The following is a 21,768-nucleotide window of genomic DNA, read 5'->3' as shown; positions in this document are numbered from 1 at the left end:
TTAATTTTGTTAGAATTTTACAATATATATGTGATACCATATTCCATAACTGTCATAAACTCAATAAGAACAAATTCTTTTCAGTTCTCTTTTTTTATGTATTTTGAAGCATAATAATCAAATTAATTCAGAAAACATAATTTTTCTTTTTTAAAGTAAAAATATAAATACTGTATTTACTTCTTTCTAAAAGTAATATTTTGTTATATTGTAATATATTGAGACTTTCTTAATCATGATGAATTTTTTTGCAGAACTAAAAATGTCTGACAGCGAAGGAAGTTCTGTTGGATCTCCAAGGTAGAATCAATGTTGATTTTTCTGTTGTATTAACCCTTTTTTTAATTTTTCGTGTAAAATTCTCTGATACGAAACGATACATGATTTTTCAGTTTGGTTCAGAAATTTTAAACTATGCATCGGAAAGGATTTGGATTAGAAAAAAGGGACCTGTAGGTTGCGCTAAAAATCAGTAAAGGTGTGAGTGTTAAGGCTTAAAAATAGTAGAATGATAATATTCACTAAATATGTGTATTTCTTATTAAAACAATAATTAAAGGAACTATAGACAACATTTTTTAAAAAGTTAACATAAATTTTTATTGTTCTACTAGGTACTGTTTCTAACTTGAAACTCACAACCTTTACGGATTTTTAGCACAACCTACTCCTACCTTTATGATATATTTCAATGGCCATGCAAGAATGTTATTTCTTTTTATAACTTGTTGTAATCTTTACATTTATAAAATGTGTTAAAAAATAGGCCAGCAATTTTACCTAAATCTTACTTAAGCTTCTAGATAGGAATTATACCAGTTTCCTTATTTATAACATTGATGTTGAATAACATTACAGGTCTGATGAAGGAGTAGAAGATGAACAAGAACCAGAGGGAGAGGATCTTCTTGATTCTGAGGTATGTACACAATTACACACATCACGTATTTACACTTATATTTATAAGAAGTGGGTTGTTGACAAATGCAATATACACCATAATAAAGGGAGGAGTAGGTTGCACTAAAAATCCGTAAAGGTTGTGAGTTTTAAGTTAAGAACAGTAGTAGAACGATAAAGATTTATGTTAACTTTTAAAAAATTGGTCTATAGTTCTTTTAAATAAGAAATACACATATTTAGTGAATATTATCGTTCTACTACTGTTTTTAAGCCTTAAAACTCACTCATATGTTAATCAAATGTTACTTTTTTTGAGTTGTAGACTAAAGAACAGAAAAAGGGCTTCAGTTTTGTGTTTATGTAGGTACCTAAAGTAGTTTTACTTAAAATCAGAAATTTTCAACTTCTGAATGTCGCAATTGTAAACTTTTCTTTGAGATGTCGTCTTGCCGTAGTCAAATGTCTTCTTTGTAGGAGGAGGAAGACGAGGAGGATGACCGTCCGCGTAAGAAGCGAGGAGGACGAGTGAACGCCTCTGACTTCATCATCCAGGAGGCCGATGTTGACGATGATGATGATGAAGATGACGACACATACAGAGGTCAGTTGGTGCGATGAGTTGTTGGTTGGATTATTTATTACCTCTTAACAGACAACCAACCCTGTGATCTGTTGTATGATCTTTTGCAAGGATTTTAATATTTAGCACGGGGAGAGTTTTTAGTTTGAGTATTTTTTTTACCTCCTAACAGACTACCAACCCTGTGACTTGTTATATGATCTTGTATAAGAATTTGACTATTTAGCATGGGGAGAGGGAAAGGTTAGGTAGAAATAGGGCCTGTGCAAAATGACGCCTCCAACCACCCGCCCTCTTCTTGTGGCAATTGAACCTACTAAAATCATAAGCTATTTTATTATTTATCTGTTTTTGCAAGGTATGACATTCTAAGATCAATATGCTGAAAAATCCTAGATTTTAGAACCTTTTTACGAAAAATTTAGACAACCTTTAGCCTAGATATATAACAATGTTTTATCCCTATTTATGTAGATTATAATGATGATGCCCTGGACCCCAACAATGAGGCTGAAGAGGCTGGTAGAACAGCTGCGGATATCGAGGTAAGTCACGCCTCGCGGATCGATAGACATCTTGCTATTTAGTTGTAGCTTTTTAATGAATTGAATAATTTACTTTACTATTTTATTCCTACCCACTAACCTTTGTTTACAACCCATAACAGTAAAACAGAGACCATTTAGACGAAGCTGCTATTGTTAACACATTTTAAAGAAAATATATTCATGTTGATAATTTGTAGGCTAAAATGAGGCAGAGAGACAGACTGGGTATGAATGAGGACCAGTTGGATGAGGCTGCTATTGAGGATTATTATCGTAACAAATATAATGAGGATGAAGCAGCCATTGCTAGGTAAGAAATCCTTTTTAATAATGATTATTCATGGCAAAGAAAGTGTTAATTATATTAAAAATATTATAGTAGTAATTTTAAGGAACTTTATTCATATATATATTACGCATATTGAAGTAAAGCTTGTTGTCCTTGCATTATCCCACCAATTCCCTAAACATCCTTTTCAAGTATTGGAAAACTCTAGAACTATATTTCACAGAAAAAAAACTGTTCGTTTATTTCTACGTCCTTAAAATTAGCAAATTGGAAGATATGATCAAATGTTTCTCTCAAATTTCTTAGTCTAGTACAGAAGTTTTTTTGTAGATTATTTTAGGCCCGGTTAGGTTAGGTTATACTGGGCAGCTCCGCAGTGTTAGTTATAAATAATTTCCCTTCCCCCCTTATTTTTAATTAAGGAAGGTCTGATGGGCACTTCTAGGTTAAAAGCTAATATTTTCATCTTTAGATTCGGAGAGGGAGGTGAAGAGATGTCTGATGAGATCACTCAACAGACCCTGTTGCCCGAGGTCAAGGATCCCAACCTCTGGATGGTCAAGTGTCGTATAGGTCAGTAAAACTGGTACCCAACGTATTATGAGCATTGGTTTGCTTTAAAACATTGGGATCATTAAAAAAAATTAAATTCAGATTGATTTTTACAAACTTTTAGTATACAAACTTTTCTACCGACACTGGGGGATGTAAATTAATTTGTCGTTCTTTGTCTTATCCCTTAAGATCTCGGTTTCTTTCCTCTTATTAAAAAGATAAATCAGAATGCATCCGTTTTTGATTTACAGATTTATGTGATTTAGAAACGTTTAAAAAATGACTCAACTTTAAAATTTACAATATTTTTGTTTTGTTTTTATCAATAGGTATGTGACTTATTACCTGATTTAAATCCTTTTTATTAATTTTTTTTAACTTTAATAATAAATGAAACTTGAATGATTTATATCTAGTATGTCCATTACTTATGTTTTGATTTCTAATTCAAGGTGAGGAGAAAATAACTGTGCTTCACCTGATGAGGAAAATGGTGGCTTACCAGTATGAACAAGAACCACTTCTTATTAGGTATCTTATTGATAAGTAAGCTACTAGAAAAAATAATCTAGTATAAAAAGATATTGTATTCATCTTGTAGCTCATTTTTTGTAGGTCTAGATTTAACTTTCTTATCTAACCTAATATTTTTTTGCGCGAATCGCTCCATCTATTTAATTTGCACCATGCAAGTTTTATTACCCTAAAGTTTATAAAGGCGTTCTGCTATTCGTTTGCTCATCAAACTTATAGAGGTTTTATAATAAAAATTTATTTGGTTGTATTATTAATTGAATCAACGTATTTATTAGTAGCGAAGCTACTCTATAATTCACTTTGTCCGTCAGTCAGTCAGTAACGCTATGAGGGAAACGTGATTTTCTCGGCTCCTATTAGAGATAGACAGCTGAAATTTTTAGTGAAGATTACCATGACATGTGCGCATCTATTCTGTACATTGTTTTGTCCTTCTGTCTATTAATTGGGGTGCTAGATAGATTCCTAGATTTTTACTTTTTTGCAATTTTCTCAATTCCTGTTCAAGATGAATGGCTGGAATTTTCAGGGATTAAATAAATTCAAATTCTACATATTTCCATCAAGTTTTATTAAGATGCCTTTATTGGTTGGGGTGCTAGATCGATTCCTAGATTTTTAGGTTTTCTTGATTTTTTCGATCCCCATGCAATATAGACAGCTGAAAATTTCAGGATTGAATAAGTTTAAACTCTACATATTTCCATCAAGTTTAATTACGGTACCCTTATTAGTTGGGGTGCTAGATCGATTCATAGTTTTTAAAGTTTTTGTGATTTTCTTAACTCCTGTTCAAGATAAATGGGTGGAATTTTAAAAGGTTTCGTGATTTTTATGATTGAAATTTTTTATAACATACTCTAAAGATCATTTTTCCAGATGTCTAATCATAATTTTTGAACTTCGCTACTTATGGATGTTGTCATCCTTGTTTTTTTTTATAATCAAATTATGATAATGAGATTAATTCTAATTTAGGTCTGTGGTAGCTCCTGAACATGTTAGAGGTTATATCTACATTGAAGCATTCAAACAGTCTCATGTTAAGGCTGCCATTGGTGAGGTTTTTAACATCTAATTATTATGAAATATAATTTTCTTAAAGTCTAAAGTTTGCAATTAAAACTTGCCAAAGTAGATAGAAGCCAAAACAAGCAAACAACTCTGATGGAGAAAAATCTTAATTTTTAAAAGTATTTGACATCTATTGGTAATTAACTATGGATTTATGGCATTTGATTTTATTAATTGGTGTTTTTTTCTTTGCATTATAAATGGAAATGTATTGTATACCTACCAATTCATAAATATCTTCGTTGGTACGAACAGACACATACACTAGTTTTAGAGTAGCTGCGCTTCTGTAAAAAAATTATTACCAACGGATTAGGGATGAAAGCGTCAGAACTGAGAATAGAATCAGATGTGATGAAATGTATTACTAGATGGAATTGGTAACCTGCGCATGGGTATCTATCAGCAGCAGATGGTCCCATTGAATGAGATGACTGACGTGATGAGGGTGGTGAAGGAGCAGGTCGGGCTCAAGCCCAAGCAGTGGGTCAGGATCAAGAGAGGTGTCTTCAAGGATGATTTAGCTCAGGTAAGCAGTACTTATTCATCCATCCCTCCAAAGAGTGTACTTTCGACTAGATAACAAGAATGACAAGATTCATAATGTAAAAGCTAAGAAAGTTCATGTAACAAAATTTTTTTTTCGAGTAACAATAAGTAATAAAATTTTATAATGCAACAAATGAACCTAATTCATGCAGGGTATAGATTCTGCAAAACATTAAATGTTTTTAGTAAGGGCAGGATATACGTTAAACCGTCAGACTCGTCTTAAATGAAATAATCCACGATTCCATATTTAGGTTGATTATGTGGATGTGCCAAGCAACATGGTATCTCTGCGTCTACTGCCGCGCGTCGACTACGCTCGCATGCGCGGAGCGCTTCGTACAACAGCCGCCGATGATCTCAAGCGCAAGCGGTTCAAACGTCCGCCGTCGAAACTTTTCGATCCGGAAAAGATTCGCGCCATCGGTGGAGAGATCAGTAATGATGGTGACTTCTATTTGTTTGAGGGAAATAGATATTCCCGCAAGGGATTTCTCTTCAAGAATTTTGTTATGAGTGCTATCTTAGCAGAGGGAGTTAAACCTACTCTCAGCGAGTTAGAAAGGTAAATATTCCTGATTTTACAAAGCTTCATTTATTACTTACCAATAATAAAATCAATTATGTAAAATATTTCAAGATTATTTAATAACTCAAAATAACTTTATGATTAGAGTTTTAAATTGCATTTTTAAGGACAAATTTGGAACTAATCAGTAAAGCAATAACAAGCTACAATTATTCTATATGATTTGATTTTTAAGAACAGTAAAGACAACTTTCAGCAGGCATAGAACAGCCATTGATACATTACATAGCATATTCATTTTGAGCTTTATTCAAATTACTTAGGTATACACGTTGCTACTTGTTTTATGTTTGTTTATTATTCAATAATATTTTCGTGCAGATTTGAAGAAACCCCCGAGGGATTAGACATTGATATCGGAGCTGGTGACAAGGAAGAGTTTGCCCATAAGTTCAGCACTGGCGACAATGTTGTTGTGGTTGAGGGTGAGTTGCAGAACCTGCAGGGTAAGGTGATGGCCGTGGACGGCAGTAAGATCACTATCCAGCCCAAGCATGAAGATCTTAAGGACGAGCCACTGCACTTTCAAGCTAGTGATCTTAAAAAATATTTTAAGCAGGTTACATTTTTTTCTTTTAAATTAAATAACAAGGATGTTTATTATTTATTAAAACTTCACAAATATAAAATAGAAACGAACTTGCATTTATGTTATGTAGTTCATTTTAAGGGATAATGAAATGGAAGATAAATTGTGGCACATCGACATTCCCTAATAATGATAAACAAATGACCCCTACTGTAGATTAATATGAAAAGTTTCCATCAACCAACCAAATGAGATCTAAGTACAGTACATACAAACAGTTTTAAACCAATAAAAGAGGAAAGGAGTTCATAAAACTTTGAGAACCAATGTTTTTTACAATGCATTGTCCTTGCCATCCTGATAATAGTCCTACACTTTGATATTGAATGATAAATTTTATTATTTCAGGGAGATCACGTGCGAGTTATTGGTGGCAGATACGAGGGAGATACCGGACTTATTGTCAGGGTTGAAGAGAATATGATTGTCCTATTCTCTGATCTAACTATGCATGAACTCAAAACTTTACCTAAGGTATGTTATATTGTTTCAGACAATGAATTTTAAGTGTAAAGGTTTATAGTTTTTCCTTTAAAATGTTTTAGTTACTAAACCAGAGGCGTGCGAAATTTAGTGGGGTAGATACACTCCCCTGAGTGTCCAATACTCTACAACATCCTTGACAAGGTCTACTCTACATCCCTCCTAAAACACACAAGAGGAGTGTTAAAGCAAAGCTTGCCCTCTTTGAACACGGAACATAAAATGGTAGGGGCACAGCTACAGCTGGTGTCTTAAAATATTCTGTAGACGAATTTTAAGGGGAGTTTTTAGTGATTTAAATTAAACATTAAACCAATTTCGTAAGTTTTTTTTGAAAGGCGGATGTACGATAGTTGAAGTAAATAAAAAAGAAATAAAGTAGCCAGGCTTCTAATATCATTGCATATATATTTAAGCTGATGACCTGACCCTATTTTAGGACCTGCAACTGTGTAGCGACATGGCAACCGGTGTGGACAGCCTTGGACAGTTCCAGTTCGGGGATCTTGTTACTATTGACTCACAAACTGTAGGTGTTATTGTCCAGATTCAGAAGGATAATTTTCAGGTAAACTTTACTTTTACAGTTGTGGATTAGGATACAGATAATTCTTATTTTACTGGATACCCCTTTGCATTTTTTTCAAGGTTATTTAGATTTTCTAATGTGTTCTTATGCAAATGTTAATTAAGACGTGAAATTCGAACTTTTGAGATATTTGCATCTTTGAAATGTATCTTATTTTGATCAAATCAGTATAGCGATTATTTTAGTTAAATATTAGTGGTTCAAGATATTCTTATAACTTATATTAACAATCGTTTTTCTTTTCTAAATCTTTATTCTTCATAGCTTTTCAATTAAAAAAATATTTAAAGGATCGCTACTCTACCCTTACTCGTTAAATGCACTTTAGAGCTTAATAAAATTGTTAATCGATGTATTTAAGGTTCTGAACATGCATGGAAAGGTTGTCAGTATGAAGCCAGCTGCTTTACAACGTAAACGGACACACAAAGATGTGAAAGCGCTAGACAGCGAACAAAATCAGATTCAGGTAACTAAAATAAAATTTTAGATAGATACTTTTGATTCCAAATGTCTGCCTGTTAGCTAAGTTTACATGATAAAAATTGTCCCTCTGTTGCTATAGTAAAGATTCTACTAATCAATGAGCATTTATTCTATAATATTCGTTGTCCTATCTATTGTCCTGATCTATTAGTAGTGTACTGCTCTGGAATACATGAAATTTTATCAGGAAATAGCAGTTTTCTTAGCTGGGAACAAAGATGGACTGCAATTACTTTGTTTAAAGATAAATTTCACCACTTAACATCTACTCTACAACTCAATATGTCTATCAGGCTGTCTGTTATTGCTTAATTGGCTATTCTTTTTTATGTTTAAAAGCTTCGCTACTCATATGTTCATTGTTCATGGTTATCATCCTTGTTTGTTAGAATTTAAATCTTTAGAAAAGTTCATCTTTCTTTTTTAGACACGTGACGTGGTGAAATGTATCGACGGACCTCATTCTGGTCGTCAGGGAGAAATTAAACATCTATACAGAAACTTTGCTTTCTTGCATTCCAGGTAAAAACAGATTATTTACATGTATTTTTATATTAAGGCATAGGAAACCCTTGATTATAAACAATAAAAAGCATTTTTAGATTTAGAATTGCTTCGCTATTGCTAAGAGAACAAACAGGACAGAAAACGAAAAAAAAATCACTTTAAATTAGTTTAGAATCCAGTAATCAAAAAGACTTTATTTTACCCTCACTTATTTTTTATTTAAACTTAAATTGATTAAGTTAGGTAGGTTTGCCCCATGCAGTAGTAACTTGTTAATTCTCCTCTATGGTTAAATCCTATTAATAGGGCATGGAAGTGGACTATCTTAAATAATCTTATTGGGGATTTATAATAAAGCTGTACTTAGATTCCTTATTTATTATAACTCTGATATATTTTAGAATGATGTTAGATAACGGAGGTATTTTTGTGTGTAAATGCCGCCATTTGCAACTTGCCGGCGGCGGCAAGGCGTCGTCTGGAGGCGGCAGTACGCCAGGTGTCGGCGGTATGCCAGGCTTTATGTCACCCAGGAAAGGATAAAATTATAAGTAAAATGGGCGAACAATGTAAATTATATTATGTACTTGAAAAAGACGCTCGAATAAAAGAAAAAATGTAGGTATGACTTGAGTAAAATCAGTGACTAGGGAATGCTATTCAGCCAAACAACTCTAAGTGAAAATTTCCCAACAACCCTTTCCCCTTATTTCTCCTCCTTCTTACACACTTCCCTTCAGTTGGATCAATAAAATTAAACAAGTTTAACGAGAATTTCAAATTGAATTAATTGGCTGAATGTCAGCCCCTGAGTAAAATAAGGTGAAAATTTTCCCTATTTATTCAGTGTCACTTATAGGCTGTTATTTTAACAGTTATCAAACTTTCATAAAAGATTGGCAAGTTTTATTAATGCCTATATTGTGCAGCAGATACGGTTGCGTGTTTCTAATATTCACAGTGTATTTCCTGAAGTTATAAATAATGGTTTTCCTTGCTTATTACTTATACATTTATCCCTGGTATGAATCAGGCTTACATCACCCGCCCATCCAAGCCAGGGAGGTCGAGGTGCCGGTGGCGGTGGTTTTAGGGGGCGGGGGCGTGGCAGAGGGCAAGTCAGCAGGGATAGAGGGATTATTGGAACTACAATTAAGATCACACAAGGTCCCTACAAAGGACATATTGGTATTGTTAAAGTAAGTTAATTTTCTTAGATTTCGAAATCGATACAAAACTCCTATCACAACACAATTTATATCATCTAATACAAGTGGCTACGCTCCAAAGGGCCTCTTCGGGCACTTATGATGGGGGGAGGGCGAAGTCGACCATCACTTTCCACTTTAGTATAAATAGAAATAAAAATAAAAATTTGAGGATTGCATTTTTTTCTGGGCAATATATCTTTAGTTGGCTGTGGTTCCTTCTCCCAATATAGCTTCAGTGTACCTATAAGAAGCTTTATAGTAAAGAACCATATGTTTAGCTGTTAGTGAGATCATTTGCAACACACATAGACAGACATAAATCCTGTAACTCTTATATAAGGATTTCTTAAATCTCTAAAACCAACCCTTTTTGCTTTAGGATGCTACAGAAGATACAGCTCGTGTAGAGTTGCACGCCAAGTGTCAAACCATCTCCGTGGACCGTTCTCGTATCATGCCTGCCAGTACTGGAAAGAGCAGCGGTGGAATGTCCAGCTACAACAAAACGCCGTCGCACTCGGCCTCAGGCACGCCTATGTATGGTTCTTCCACGCCCGGCGGCAGCCGTACACCCATGTACGGCAGTCAGACTCCTATGTATGATGGTTCACGCACGCCTCATTATGGCAGCATGACGCCGAGCCACGGAGAGGATGGTTCGCGTACGCCAGGACGATCAGGTGCTTGGGATCCAACGGTTAGCAACACACCTGCCCATAATCGTGACTTTGAAGATTATAATTTTGATGATACAAGCCCAAGTCCCAATTATAATCCGGGAACACCGTCCCAGTTCGCCTCTCAAGAATCCCCATCCGGCCCGTACACACCCAACACGCCTGGCAGTGTCTACAACCCACAGGATTATTCGCCGTACCAGCCGTCGCCCTCGCCATCAGCGGCCTATCAAGCCTCGCCATCGCCGAGCAACAGTTATGCACCGTCTCCTGGTGGCGCTTATCAGCCATCTCCATCACCAAGTTACGCAGCGCCATCTCCAGGTATATTTTTTGTACTAACTCTTTTAATAGTTGTTATTCCTGCGAATGATTTTTATTATTGCCTAATTAGTATATAATTTTTTTTACATGATTTTATAAAACTTATGATTTAATTAGCTCTAAATAGTCGTCGACATTAAATATCTAGGTATCTGAAATAGAAGGTCTATTCCCAACTAAAATAGTCTTTTCTATCCACCAGAATAGTTCAGATTCATTTTAGAGTAGTTAGGAATTAGATACAAGTTCCTTATATAAGTAACTTCCTTTATCTTTTGTCATTATTCAAAAAACATTGAAAATCTTATTTACTAATATATGTTGCTAGGTTACTCTCCCATGACTCCTGGATCCAGCAGCAACGCCTCCAGCCCGTACCATCCATCCACCCCGTCCCGTGGAGGCGGAGGCGACTCGGATATGCTGGCAGGACAGGACTGGTACTCTCCTGATATTGAGGTAAAGAATTATTTGTTTGATTTAGAAAGTGTCCAAAACTCTTAATCAAGAAATGATGGACAGTAAAAGTCCTTACAGATAGATGTATTGCTATTTCACTACAGAAAAATAAACAACATTTAATTTATAAGTAATGAAGACTTTTTTACCATCAAAAGTAGAGTTCTACTGTATATGAAAAAATGTATTTTCTTTCAACTAAAGGTACTAGGTAGATACTTGAATATTGGTTTTCAAAAATAACCTCTTCTCTTTTTTTAAATAGTAAAGATACATATCTTTTTGAGAGTAGATACATGTTATAGTCTGAATAGAAATTGTGATTTTTGCCTTCCCTCTATAAATCTGGACAAAATCTACAATCTACATTGTTGTTTATTTTCTTAGGTTGTCATCAAGGACAGTCACCAGGACAATAATCTTTGTGGACAGATTGGCGTGGTCAGGGGAGTTATTCCGGGCCATTGCTCTGTGTATCTACATGATGAAGAGAGGTTAGTACTCTATTTGATGCAATCTTATTTGTTTCTATAAACTCTATGTCTATTTTCTGATTACAGAGTTGTGACTATACATAGACCTGATACTAGTGGTGTCCCCTAGTGGTTAATAATAATATTAATATTACAAAGTTGTGACTATACCTAGATCTGATACTAGTGGTGTCCCCTAGTAGTTAATAATAATATTAATATAATAGAGTAGTGACTATACCTGGCGTGGACCTGCAGCCTGTGGTGCCCTCTCGCGGTGACAAGGTGAAAGTAATCCTGGGAGATGAAGATAAGGACCAGAGTGGCCAACTTCTTTCTATTGATTCACAGGTTACCAAAAGCTTTCCTTTTATTATAGCATTGCCAATTGTATAGTAAGGGAATGTCTGACTGTATGTCTACTAGTTCTCTAGCGACAACTTAATTATGAAAATTAATTCAATAACATTATCTGCTAGCAAGATATTTAAACAAACTAGGTATCATTTCAATTATCTAAACAAAACAAAAATTTCGCCGTCTAATTGTTGCACGTTTAATAAGCCAAAACCAACAGCTGTTCTTGTCTTAGTTATAATAACGACCTTTTTTCTTTCTTTTGTTCAATTTATTTGTTATTTATACCCCTGGCGTAAAACGGTCATTTTTTGTATGCTTACCTATTCTTTTTTCTAGGAGGGTGTGGTGAAATTGGACAATTCTGGCGATGTAAAAATGTTACAGCTCAAATTCCTTTGCAAAATGAAATCTGATGATTAAGAAAAACATTTAATCAAGAGAATAAAAAAAATAACTATGATATGGCATTGAAAGGAAAAATTTGTCGCCTTTTGAAAATTATATTGTTTTAATTGAGATGCAGTAGAACTATATTTTCTTCACTGAAAAAATTGGCGCCAAATATTTTTTTTTCAGGTGCCATGACTCTGTTTCTCCGCGTTTTATATATAGTTGTTATTTTTCATTATATATCAGGGATAGAGGGATTTCCCTATCTAATATTCTTATAATATTCGTGTTGCTTTTTATGGATAGCGGGTTTCGTCGTAGTTTCACAGTAATTTTTTCTTATTATTCCCAGCGGGAGGCTCCTACCCTACGGCGGGGACATTTCCTAACCCTGCGGAGTAAATCAACATTTACCTAACTAAAAATAGCCAATCAAAAGCTACTGTGAAAAATCGACGAATCCTGTTACCTCATTTTCTTTCCATGATCCCTTTTCATTTAAGTATAAAACACATTATTAATGAATTCCTCTTAATATCCTGTATTTCATTGTAGTAAATTTTTATCGATGTAGTGTTTTTCTAATTTAGAAAACCAGTAAAAAAGGATGTAACAAAGTTTACCTAAAAAAAAGGATATTAATTTGTAAATAAAGAAGTAGTTTTAATTAATGTAACCTATACCTGTTTGATACATATTTATCAAATAAAATGGTAGATTTGAAAAAAATTCTCCTATATTTTAAAGTTATTTTTCCATTAAGAGGTAAAAAAAAGTCTTTGTATTTAATTTTTCTTTTTATTCAAAATTAAAAGATATTTGTATTGTATTACATATATTTATATCAATTAAGTAGTAAATCTATCCTTTGTTATTTTTTTTCTGTTATATTTATCTAATAATAAGTAAAAAGTATAATTCATAACACACGATCATATTTCACATTATTTTTTTTGCTTATTTAAAAACTATCGGCCAGTTTTTTCTAACTATAACTGTATCATTTTTTTTTTTGGTAATAAATTGTTTTATAGAATATTTAGTTGAACTTTTTTAGTTGCAAATCGACTAAACATGTCGTTATATTACTAACTAGCTGTTTTGCCCCTAGAGGCCTCATTAATAATAAGTTTAATTGAAGAAATGTCTACACACCCGAGGAGATTATTTATTGGGGGGGGGGGGGGGGGGGTTGCACTTGCAAAGGATGTATTGTATAAACAAACAGCTATTAGGCCATTTGGCTGTTTTTCTAGTTGTATGTGTCAAAAATGTAGTTGAATTTGTTTAATAGATCAAGCAGCCCTTAAAAACTTTTTGATTTATTAAACGGTCAAGTCAACATTAATTTTCATGTTCTATTTTCTTTTAGTCGACGTGCGATGTATTGAAATGCATTAAAATGAAAGAAAGACCAAATTAATTATGGATTATTTTTATTGAATTTTGCAACACACACGTATGTAAATTTTCCAATGCACTACAGGGCTACGTTTGGTTTAACAACAAAAATATGGTCTTTTTTCAGCCATCCTTTTATAAACTAGTAATTTAGTAGGTAACTACCGTTTTTAACTTCCCTGGTATGACGCGGTGTGGATCAGACTCGAACCCGACACTCATCAAGCAGGCATTCTATCATTTACTCTTATGCCGTGGGTATAAATATCATTGTAAAGAGCTGTTCGTAACGTACGCACGGACCTACGCTTTTAAACAAGGGTGACAACAGCCATAAAAGCGAAGCTTTGAAAAGATAGGGAAAACGAACCAATTGACACTTGGAGAGTGTCAGAACTGAATTAGTAAAATTTTAAGCTTGAATAAAGGCTTCACTTATAACATTGTAGTTTGTTTTTCTAGAAATCCGCATTCAAACAAGGATGACAATATCTATAAAAGCGAAGCACTGAAACGGTAGGACAAATGGACATTAACACTTAAATAGTGTCAGAACTGAATAATCAGAATATAAATGTATAAGAGTGGAAGCAAAATTGTAAGTAAATTTGTTGAAAAACTGCTTTATAAAAGATAATGTTTATATGACCAGTACCTATTGTAACCTAACCTGACCTAAAGAACTGGACAAACAAACGAAAAATTAGGCTATTTTAGGGGAACCGCAGAAATCATTATTATCAGATAAGTACAAAAATTGGAGTGTACCTTGAAGGTCAGGATTCCCAATACCAGGTATCTGTGTATGTAAAATTAATGTGATTCCCAATACCAGGTAAGTGTGTAGTGTATGTAAAATTAATGTGATTCCTGATACAATAAATCAATATCAAACTCGATCATTAATTTTTAATATTATTTTATGCACTGCTACTCTATAAGTAAGGTCAGTCAACGAATTGTTTACGTTCGTAGAAATGTTTCAAGTGCTAGAATATTAATAGGAGCCAGGAGTATATAAAATTTTAGGTAGAATTTCTTAAGACTTACATTTTCCTTCAAATCTATGCAGGGCTAAGGAACCCTAACTTCTAAGCTTGCCTAAGATATTAACTATAGGTTTTTGCTTAATTCATTATATGATAAATTCACTGGAGTAAAAAAGCACGAATGTAAATAAGTCCTTTACTTCATAATTGTTTATTTAGAAATATATGTATTTCGGTGAACATGGCACCCTCTTCAGTCTATAGTAGTTTAGCTGGACGTTAATTTTATTTTTTACTTGCTTTGTAAGGGCACATTATTTAACAATGGTAAAAAAACAACCTAAAACAGACCCTATAGGACATAAATTCAGAAATGAAATATAATTAAAAACCAGGAGTTAAAGTAGGATTCACTAAGATCTAAAAGGATATACCAAAAAACCTTACTTTTTGACATAAGAGGCTTATAAAACTACAGCAATAAAGGTACTAAGAAAGAGAGGGAATGTCTGATTGATCCAATAGAAGAATCGCATCGGTACATACATTTAATTTCATTGGTTGAAATTTTGTACACATCTTGTTACGAATGCATGTTTTTTTCATTTCATACATAGATAAAAGTCAGCTGTAAACAGTATATTTTCTTAGTAGAAAGCTTTGCGGAATCAGAGTTAATTGCCCAAAAATTTCGTTAAAATTTGAAAGCTTCGAAACGAGGCGGATTCTTAAAAAAAAGTTAGGCTGGCTACTCGCTGGTGAGGCAAAATTATTTTTGTGAAAAATCCTCCAAAATCAAATAAAAAAGTATACAAAAATTAAATAAAATCTAAAACGGGTTATTAACATATGATTTTGTTTAATTTTTGTAGATTTTTAATGTGCTTTTGGATGATTTTTCACAAAAATAATTTTGCCTCACTATCGAGTAGCGAGTCTATAATTTTTTAAGAATCCACATCAGCTTGAGTCGAAAGTTAACAATACTTTTGTCTCTAGAAATGTTCCTTCTTAGATTTTACGAAAAAAGTGTTCAGAATATGCTTCTATTCTTCTATTTCTATTGCTACAGCAATCACAGTGGCTTTTCGTAAAATATAAAATATGAAGTAATGAAAAATCACCAAACCTTTTATCCTGTAAACGCAAAATCAAAAAAAAAATGTAAAATAGAGGCTTTGCCCTGAGGATTTAGGGTCTTGAAATTCTGAATAGAGAATCCTTTGCTTTAACATTGAATAGCCTAAAACCATTGAAGGAGCTTTGTGAAGTTCCCTAAAATTGAGAATTTAACAAGATCTTATTCTTGATGGACAAATAAAATGTTTATAACTAGCGGATACGCTCCTAGGGGGAGGGAGCAATGCGCTTTTATTGATGTGGGAAGGGGGGGGGGTGTTATTAGGGACCATTTCTCTAGGGATGGTGGTGGCAAAGAAAAACCATGCAGGTTTGCGATTTCCTTCGCAACACACACAAATACTTATACAAACTTCCTATTACTTATATATAAGGACTGGCGGCTACGCCTCATAGAGGCCTCTAGGGACACTTGAGGTGTGGGGGGTTGAATTTGATGCTCCCCCTATTTTCATTTTAGTTTCAAAGTAAAAATAAAAAATATTCTTTTTATGGGGAGAGGTCATTTTTTATTATTTATGATTTTAAACGAATCCTTTTAGATATACAATAATTATAATTCATTTTTTAGGTTATATCATTGCGTTACATCCCATCTAGGGTTATAAATCTATTCATATCTTTTTCTTTGGTTATTCATAGAAAAATACATTTGTATATATTGTAATAATTGTGTGTAATTTTAAACTATTAAATCACATTAGATTAAAAACAGTTAAATCAAAGATAAATAAAGCATACCCCAAATAAAGACAAAACTATTAATTTCATAATTTGTAAAATTTTATTTCTCATTATGATATCCCTGTATCTGTGAGTATACATAGATTCTAGAATTAACGGGCATCTTTAGAGTTAGATTGGGAAATAGGGGAGGGGAGAGGGGGCATACAACCCCGTCAAAAGTCCTTCTAGAAGCATCAACCAAAGCGACCAGTTTTCGGGCTTCAAAGATATTAAAATTAAGTCTTAAAAATAAAATTTTTAAAACAGGCATTTGACCTTTTTTGAATTGAGATGGGCTTTTATTGGTTTAAGCAAAAAATTAAGTTTCAATTTCAACAATTTTAATCGTTTTTAATCATTATAATTTTAATTTCAATTTATTAATCATAATTAAGTGAAGTCAACATGCAAGAACAGCTGCAAATCTGTTTTATTCTTCCAAAATATACTGATTTTTTGCAAATAGCTGCCTTTTAATTCTTATACTAAAACTATTTGCGCTCCAAAGAAAATAATTCGTTTAGATAAATGCTTTGAAAATAATGGCATACCCCCCTTGGCCCCCAGAACCATATCTACATATATGACTCATATCAAGCTATGCTTTTCTGCTTTTAAACATCCCCGCCCCCCCCCCCCCCCCACGCCACTGACTATCTATCTTGTCCTTTTTGGGTATTGTCAAAAATACCCCCCCCCCCCCTCATGGATACCCTTTTTTCTTACTACTTCAGCATCTTGTAAAACGCGCTGGCTCGCACGCTCAAATACACACACGCACACATATTTTTCGCCCAATTTTTGCACCTTGCCTAAAAATGTTCAAAACACTCATTATTTGATTATTTTTTTATTGTTATTTGTGGTTCATAAATAATAAATGTAATTAATGTTCTCTTTTTGAAATGACATTGAAAAAAAAACAGCTGTGATTATTAATGATTTTGAGTGCCCAAAACCATATTGCTTCAAGTTATGCCTGTTGCTTTGCTTTCCATGCCTTTACCCACCTCCCTTTGACGTAGTTATCGCGGTGTTTGTTATCTTTAACATGTCACTATCATTATGTGTGTGTTTTTATAAAGCTGTATGTTAAATGTGTCTATGGTTGCGACTCCCATTTCTCTCTCTCTCTCTTTCTCAAATACGCTATGGTAAAGGTGTGTGTGTGTCGTCAATGCATACACACACACACATTCACACACCTGATACTTCCAAAGTAATAGCGCTGCTATCCCTTTTACCCATTCCCTTTCATTATCCATCCATCCACCCCCCCCCCCGCATACTCAAATATTCATGGGCCTTTTGCCAGTCAAGCGTTCCCCGTTCGTCATCAAACATAACTGCTAGGGGGCTACACACAAAAAATCTTGCAAAAAAATTGCAAGGCCCCTTTTGTTTTTGCATAAATTATATATTTTTATACTAATATAAATTAAATGTATATGTATAATACAAGTTATAAAGTGAACCCTAAAAATTGAATGAAAAAATGAAACGGAAAGAGTCCAAAAAGGCGGACACGTCCAAAGTTGCAAAAAAGGACGGAGCCGCGAGTGGGAAATGTATTTGCGAGATTTGCACTTGCGGGTGAGTACAGGTTTTTTTCTGCACACCCCATAATTAATTGGGTGTGAAAATTAATGTCCTTGTGCAAAGACTTTCAACAATGAAAGTCTGTACGTCGACAACGTACGTTATAGAATCGTTGTCTGCAATTTAGCATTCTGTTTATTTAAATTAATATAGAGTATATGTTTATTTCAAATAAGACATAAATATGCAAAAGATACCCTAAAAAAATACCATTTACATTTTTGCTAGTTTGTCATTGCTACGCTATTTATGGATACACATATTTTTGTTATTTTTTTAAACAGTATGTTTTTAAAACACAAAATATTATATTTAATTCTGATAATATTTTGTAATTTAAAACACTATTGTAATACAAATTCATGGCTTGTATAATCTTAATAACAACAAGGATGCCAACATCCTATAGAAGAAGAGTCTTTTCTACAGTATTTAAATTTCGTTATTTAACTCATTTTCAATCAATTCTACTCCCTAATACATTCCTGCTACAAAAACACATAATTTAATACTTTAAAAATTCAAGGAAAGATTTTTTCTCTTATTTATTCGAATCCGGTGGATAGGAACCGGTTCTCATACATACGAAAAAACTATGTCTAGCATCGTATTATATCCAGCTTTCTACGAATATAGAAATGTACAATTATAAAATTAAAACCAGTTTTTTAGCCGGTGCCTTCGGCACCTCGGGACTAAAAAAACTAGTTTTAATCTCATAATTGTACTTTCTATATCCGCGGAAAGCCGTTTATAATACGATGCGAGAAATAACTATTCCAGTATGGCATCGAAACTGATTGATATCCGCTGAATTAGAACTGGTTCTCAGTCCTACTGAAAATTCACGTTTATTATCGTATGACAGACAATTTTCAACGAATTTTAAAATAAAAGTCAATTATACGTAATTTAATAATATGCTATTCCTAATTTTTCAGTATGGCCGATTCTAATCCAGCGGTTATTAATCGGTTTCGAAACGATGTATAAAACATAATATATTATTGTATGTAAAAATTTAATGAAAAAAAATTAGCGTAAAGTTGACACAGTTTGACAAGTAAATAGATCTTCTCAAATAAAATGGTTTTGAAGTATGTATTTTGTGCTAATTTTGCTAGTCAGAAGTTATAACTTCTTATTTTGCTCTATTAAGCTAAAGAAACTGTCTGACGGTCAAACCAAGAAATAGGGTAACTACAATACCATAGAAAAACCAAACATGTCTGCAACAACCCGTATATCAAAATTTGCCATCATGCAAATATTTGGCAGAGTTTTTATTTCGTATTTTCGCGGATTTCTTTTAGTCATTGGAGCCTAAAAATTCAGTCATTGCAGCCTGATTAGGCTTGATGGTCCGTGACTAAATAATGACATTTTAACAACTATTTTTAAATTGCCATGGTGTCGCGTAATGCTTTTCAATGTTAATTTGATTCCAATAGTAGTAGGATGGTTTTTTTGTTCGCAAACGAGAGCATAAATTTTCTAGCTGGCTTTGTTTAAATGTGGTGTTTTAGCTATCTTATTATAGACAGCTTTCCGCGGAGATCCAAATAAGAAAAATAAAAGGTTAAAACCAGTTTTGTTGTGCCCGATGGACCGAAGGCCCAGGTTAACAAAACTGGTATCAATTTATGAATTTTTATTATTCATAAAGAATGTCTGTAATACAATGATATACATGATTTTTCAGTATGGCTGAGAACCCGTTCTAATCCAGCGGATAATAATATACTGGAAAAGAAAAATGTTTTTTTTTTAAAGTGTGTCGCTATTATGTCAGCTACAGCCACTTTTTATCAAAGTCGACATAAAACCTTAGAATTGTTAGAATCCAAAAAATGTTGACAGGGAAAAATGTAAATATTTTTATTATTACTTTTATATCATTGCTGCGCTACGTTTACACAAAATGCCCTTGTTTAAACAAATTTGATAAAATATTACATAATTGGAAATTTTAAAAAGGTGCTTTTTAGTAAAATTATGACATAGGAAGTAAAAAACACATGTGCATATTAAATTTTATTACTAAACGCACTTTTTCATACTTTTAACATATTTTTAATTCATAAAACATCAATTTTTATTAGTATACAAAGTATTGTACATGATAATTATGATATTTGAAAAAAAAGGATTTGGTCGTTTTCCAAATACATGTTTTCATAGCAGTGAAGTCCCTTTTAATTTGGAGCATATCTGTTCGTAAGTGACAAGTATAATGTTAATAATACTTAATGTTGTTGCTACTCTACATATGGAAAACATTTTCTTATTGAAATTTCAGTATAAATGGATATTGTTATTCTTGTTTTTATTATGAAACATGCAAAGATAATAAAAGCAAAAATGAAAAATTCCAAAATATCGCAGAAATCTTTTTATTAGTTTTTGTCAATTTTTGCATTTAGTAAAAGTTGCACTTTTATGAATATAATCGAAATATTGCTACTACTAGCCTGCTACATAGCCTGATATTTATTTCGGCAATATGTCTAACATTAAATATAACTACCAGAAAACTTTAAATTTAGAAAACGCCTAGACATACAGACAATTTACACATTATAGTGGCTTCGTTACACATGACGAGATTACTTGCATGACAAAATAATGCAAGTTTGTCCAAAATTTTACAAATACTAGCAAAAATGAATGGATGGACATAAAGACATATGAAAAACTTGAGTAGCTTCGTTACAAATATAGTAAGATTAATTGCATGACAAAATAATACAAGATTGTCAGAAATTTGACAAATACCAGAAAAATAAATATTCTTGTATGGTTTGTTTATTTGTTTTACAATTCACAATTACAAAGTATTTTTGGTTCAGATCCATGAAAACGCAGTTTATTCATTTCTCCTATTATTTATTTGTGTGTAACCACTAAAACATTTTAATTCTCCATTTTAGGAGAGGTCCACATAGGTCCCATGATAGATTTGGTTTATTTTATTGAAGATCCACGTTGACTTCTTAACTTAATATTAAAACTTGATTGGTTATTATTAACTAGCAGTGACTAATTTATTCCTCCAATAATGGACGAAAATTTATATAATACCAATGATGAAAAACAAAATTATATCTTCTGTGGATTAAAATCATTATTAAAATTTTGGACATTTGGGATATAAAACCAACCAAGTCGATGAAGTCCCCAAAGTTTTTTAAGCCAACAAATAAGTTAACGTGATTAATTTACATTCATACACCTCCCTCGTGAATGTATAAAAATCTACTAAAAACCTAAAGAAAAAAAAAGAAATTATAAACATTATACACGAATCACAATATTTAAACATGAGTATATAAAATTATAAATGCATGATGTTTTTTCCAAGGTCATTTGACAAAAGATTTTAAAACATTAAAGCAAGCATTTAGAATAAGCTAATACACAATTTTACATGAAACATAATATTCGTAGCGAATCTACTCTATTGATCATAATGTCTTAGTGTTTGTCAGAAATTGTTTTTGGTAAAAGTGCATTAATAGTTAGATTTTAAGACGTTTAATTTAACATAATGTGAATGCAACATAACTACTTTGTTTGTCTGTCCTTCAATAAAAACGCTAGTCTATGTATTTTCCTTCAGGTTTTATAATTTTATTTCTATTCCGTACTAAGCTACTTTCGTTTTTGTTTTGTGACAACATTTTAACAACTATAATGATGTTAAAAAATGACAATCTTAACTATTGCAACTTGAATTAGTTG

At 32.9% G+C, this 21,768-nt stretch overlaps 2 protein-coding genes across 5 annotated transcripts in view; both read left to right on the top strand.

Moving 5' to 3' along the window:
* Positions 1 to 235: 235 nt before the first annotated feature.
* On the top strand, positions 236 to 13,208 carry Spt5 (Transcription elongation factor subunit Spt5). The gene is made up of 22 exons (XM_080149424.1): positions 236 to 300; positions 859 to 919; positions 1,378 to 1,504; positions 1,958 to 2,028; positions 2,229 to 2,341; positions 2,793 to 2,893; positions 3,328 to 3,406; positions 4,391 to 4,470; positions 4,858 to 5,015; positions 5,290 to 5,600; positions 5,946 to 6,183; positions 6,562 to 6,687; positions 7,136 to 7,264; positions 7,647 to 7,754; positions 8,199 to 8,293; positions 8,680 to 8,812; positions 9,313 to 9,477; positions 9,869 to 10,490; positions 10,819 to 10,949; positions 11,337 to 11,443; positions 11,650 to 11,773; positions 12,119 to 13,208. The coding sequence occupies exons 1-22, from the start codon at positions 236 to 238 to the stop codon at positions 12,200 to 12,202; spliced, it is 3,228 nt and encodes a 1,075-aa protein (XP_080005550.1). The 3' UTR covers positions 12,203 to 13,208.
* A 4,526-nt stretch (positions 13,209 to 17,734) lies between these two features.
* The window catches only part of LOC145307041 (uncharacterized), a 134,767-nt gene continuing 130,733 nt past the window's right edge, over positions 17,735 to 21,768 (top strand). For all 4 annotated transcript variants that reach the window (XM_080149390.1, XM_080149407.1, XM_080149396.1 and 1 more), the window contains exon 1: positions 17,735 to 18,021. In XM_080149390.1, the coding sequence (XP_080005516.1) occupies positions 17,924 to 18,021 (98 nt within the window). In that variant the 5' untranslated portion in view covers positions 17,735 to 17,923. The remainder of the gene's footprint in view (positions 18,022 to 21,768) is intronic.

Source organism: Acartia tonsa, chromosome 2, assembly GCF_053477335.1.
Source record: "Acartia tonsa isolate MP-2025a chromosome 2, ASM5347733v1, whole genome shotgun sequence".
In the NCBI taxonomy this organism is placed as follows: Eukaryota; Metazoa; Arthropoda; class Copepoda; order Calanoida; family Acartiidae; genus Acartia; species Acartia tonsa.
This window is presented reverse-complemented; position numbering and strand designations above follow the sequence as displayed.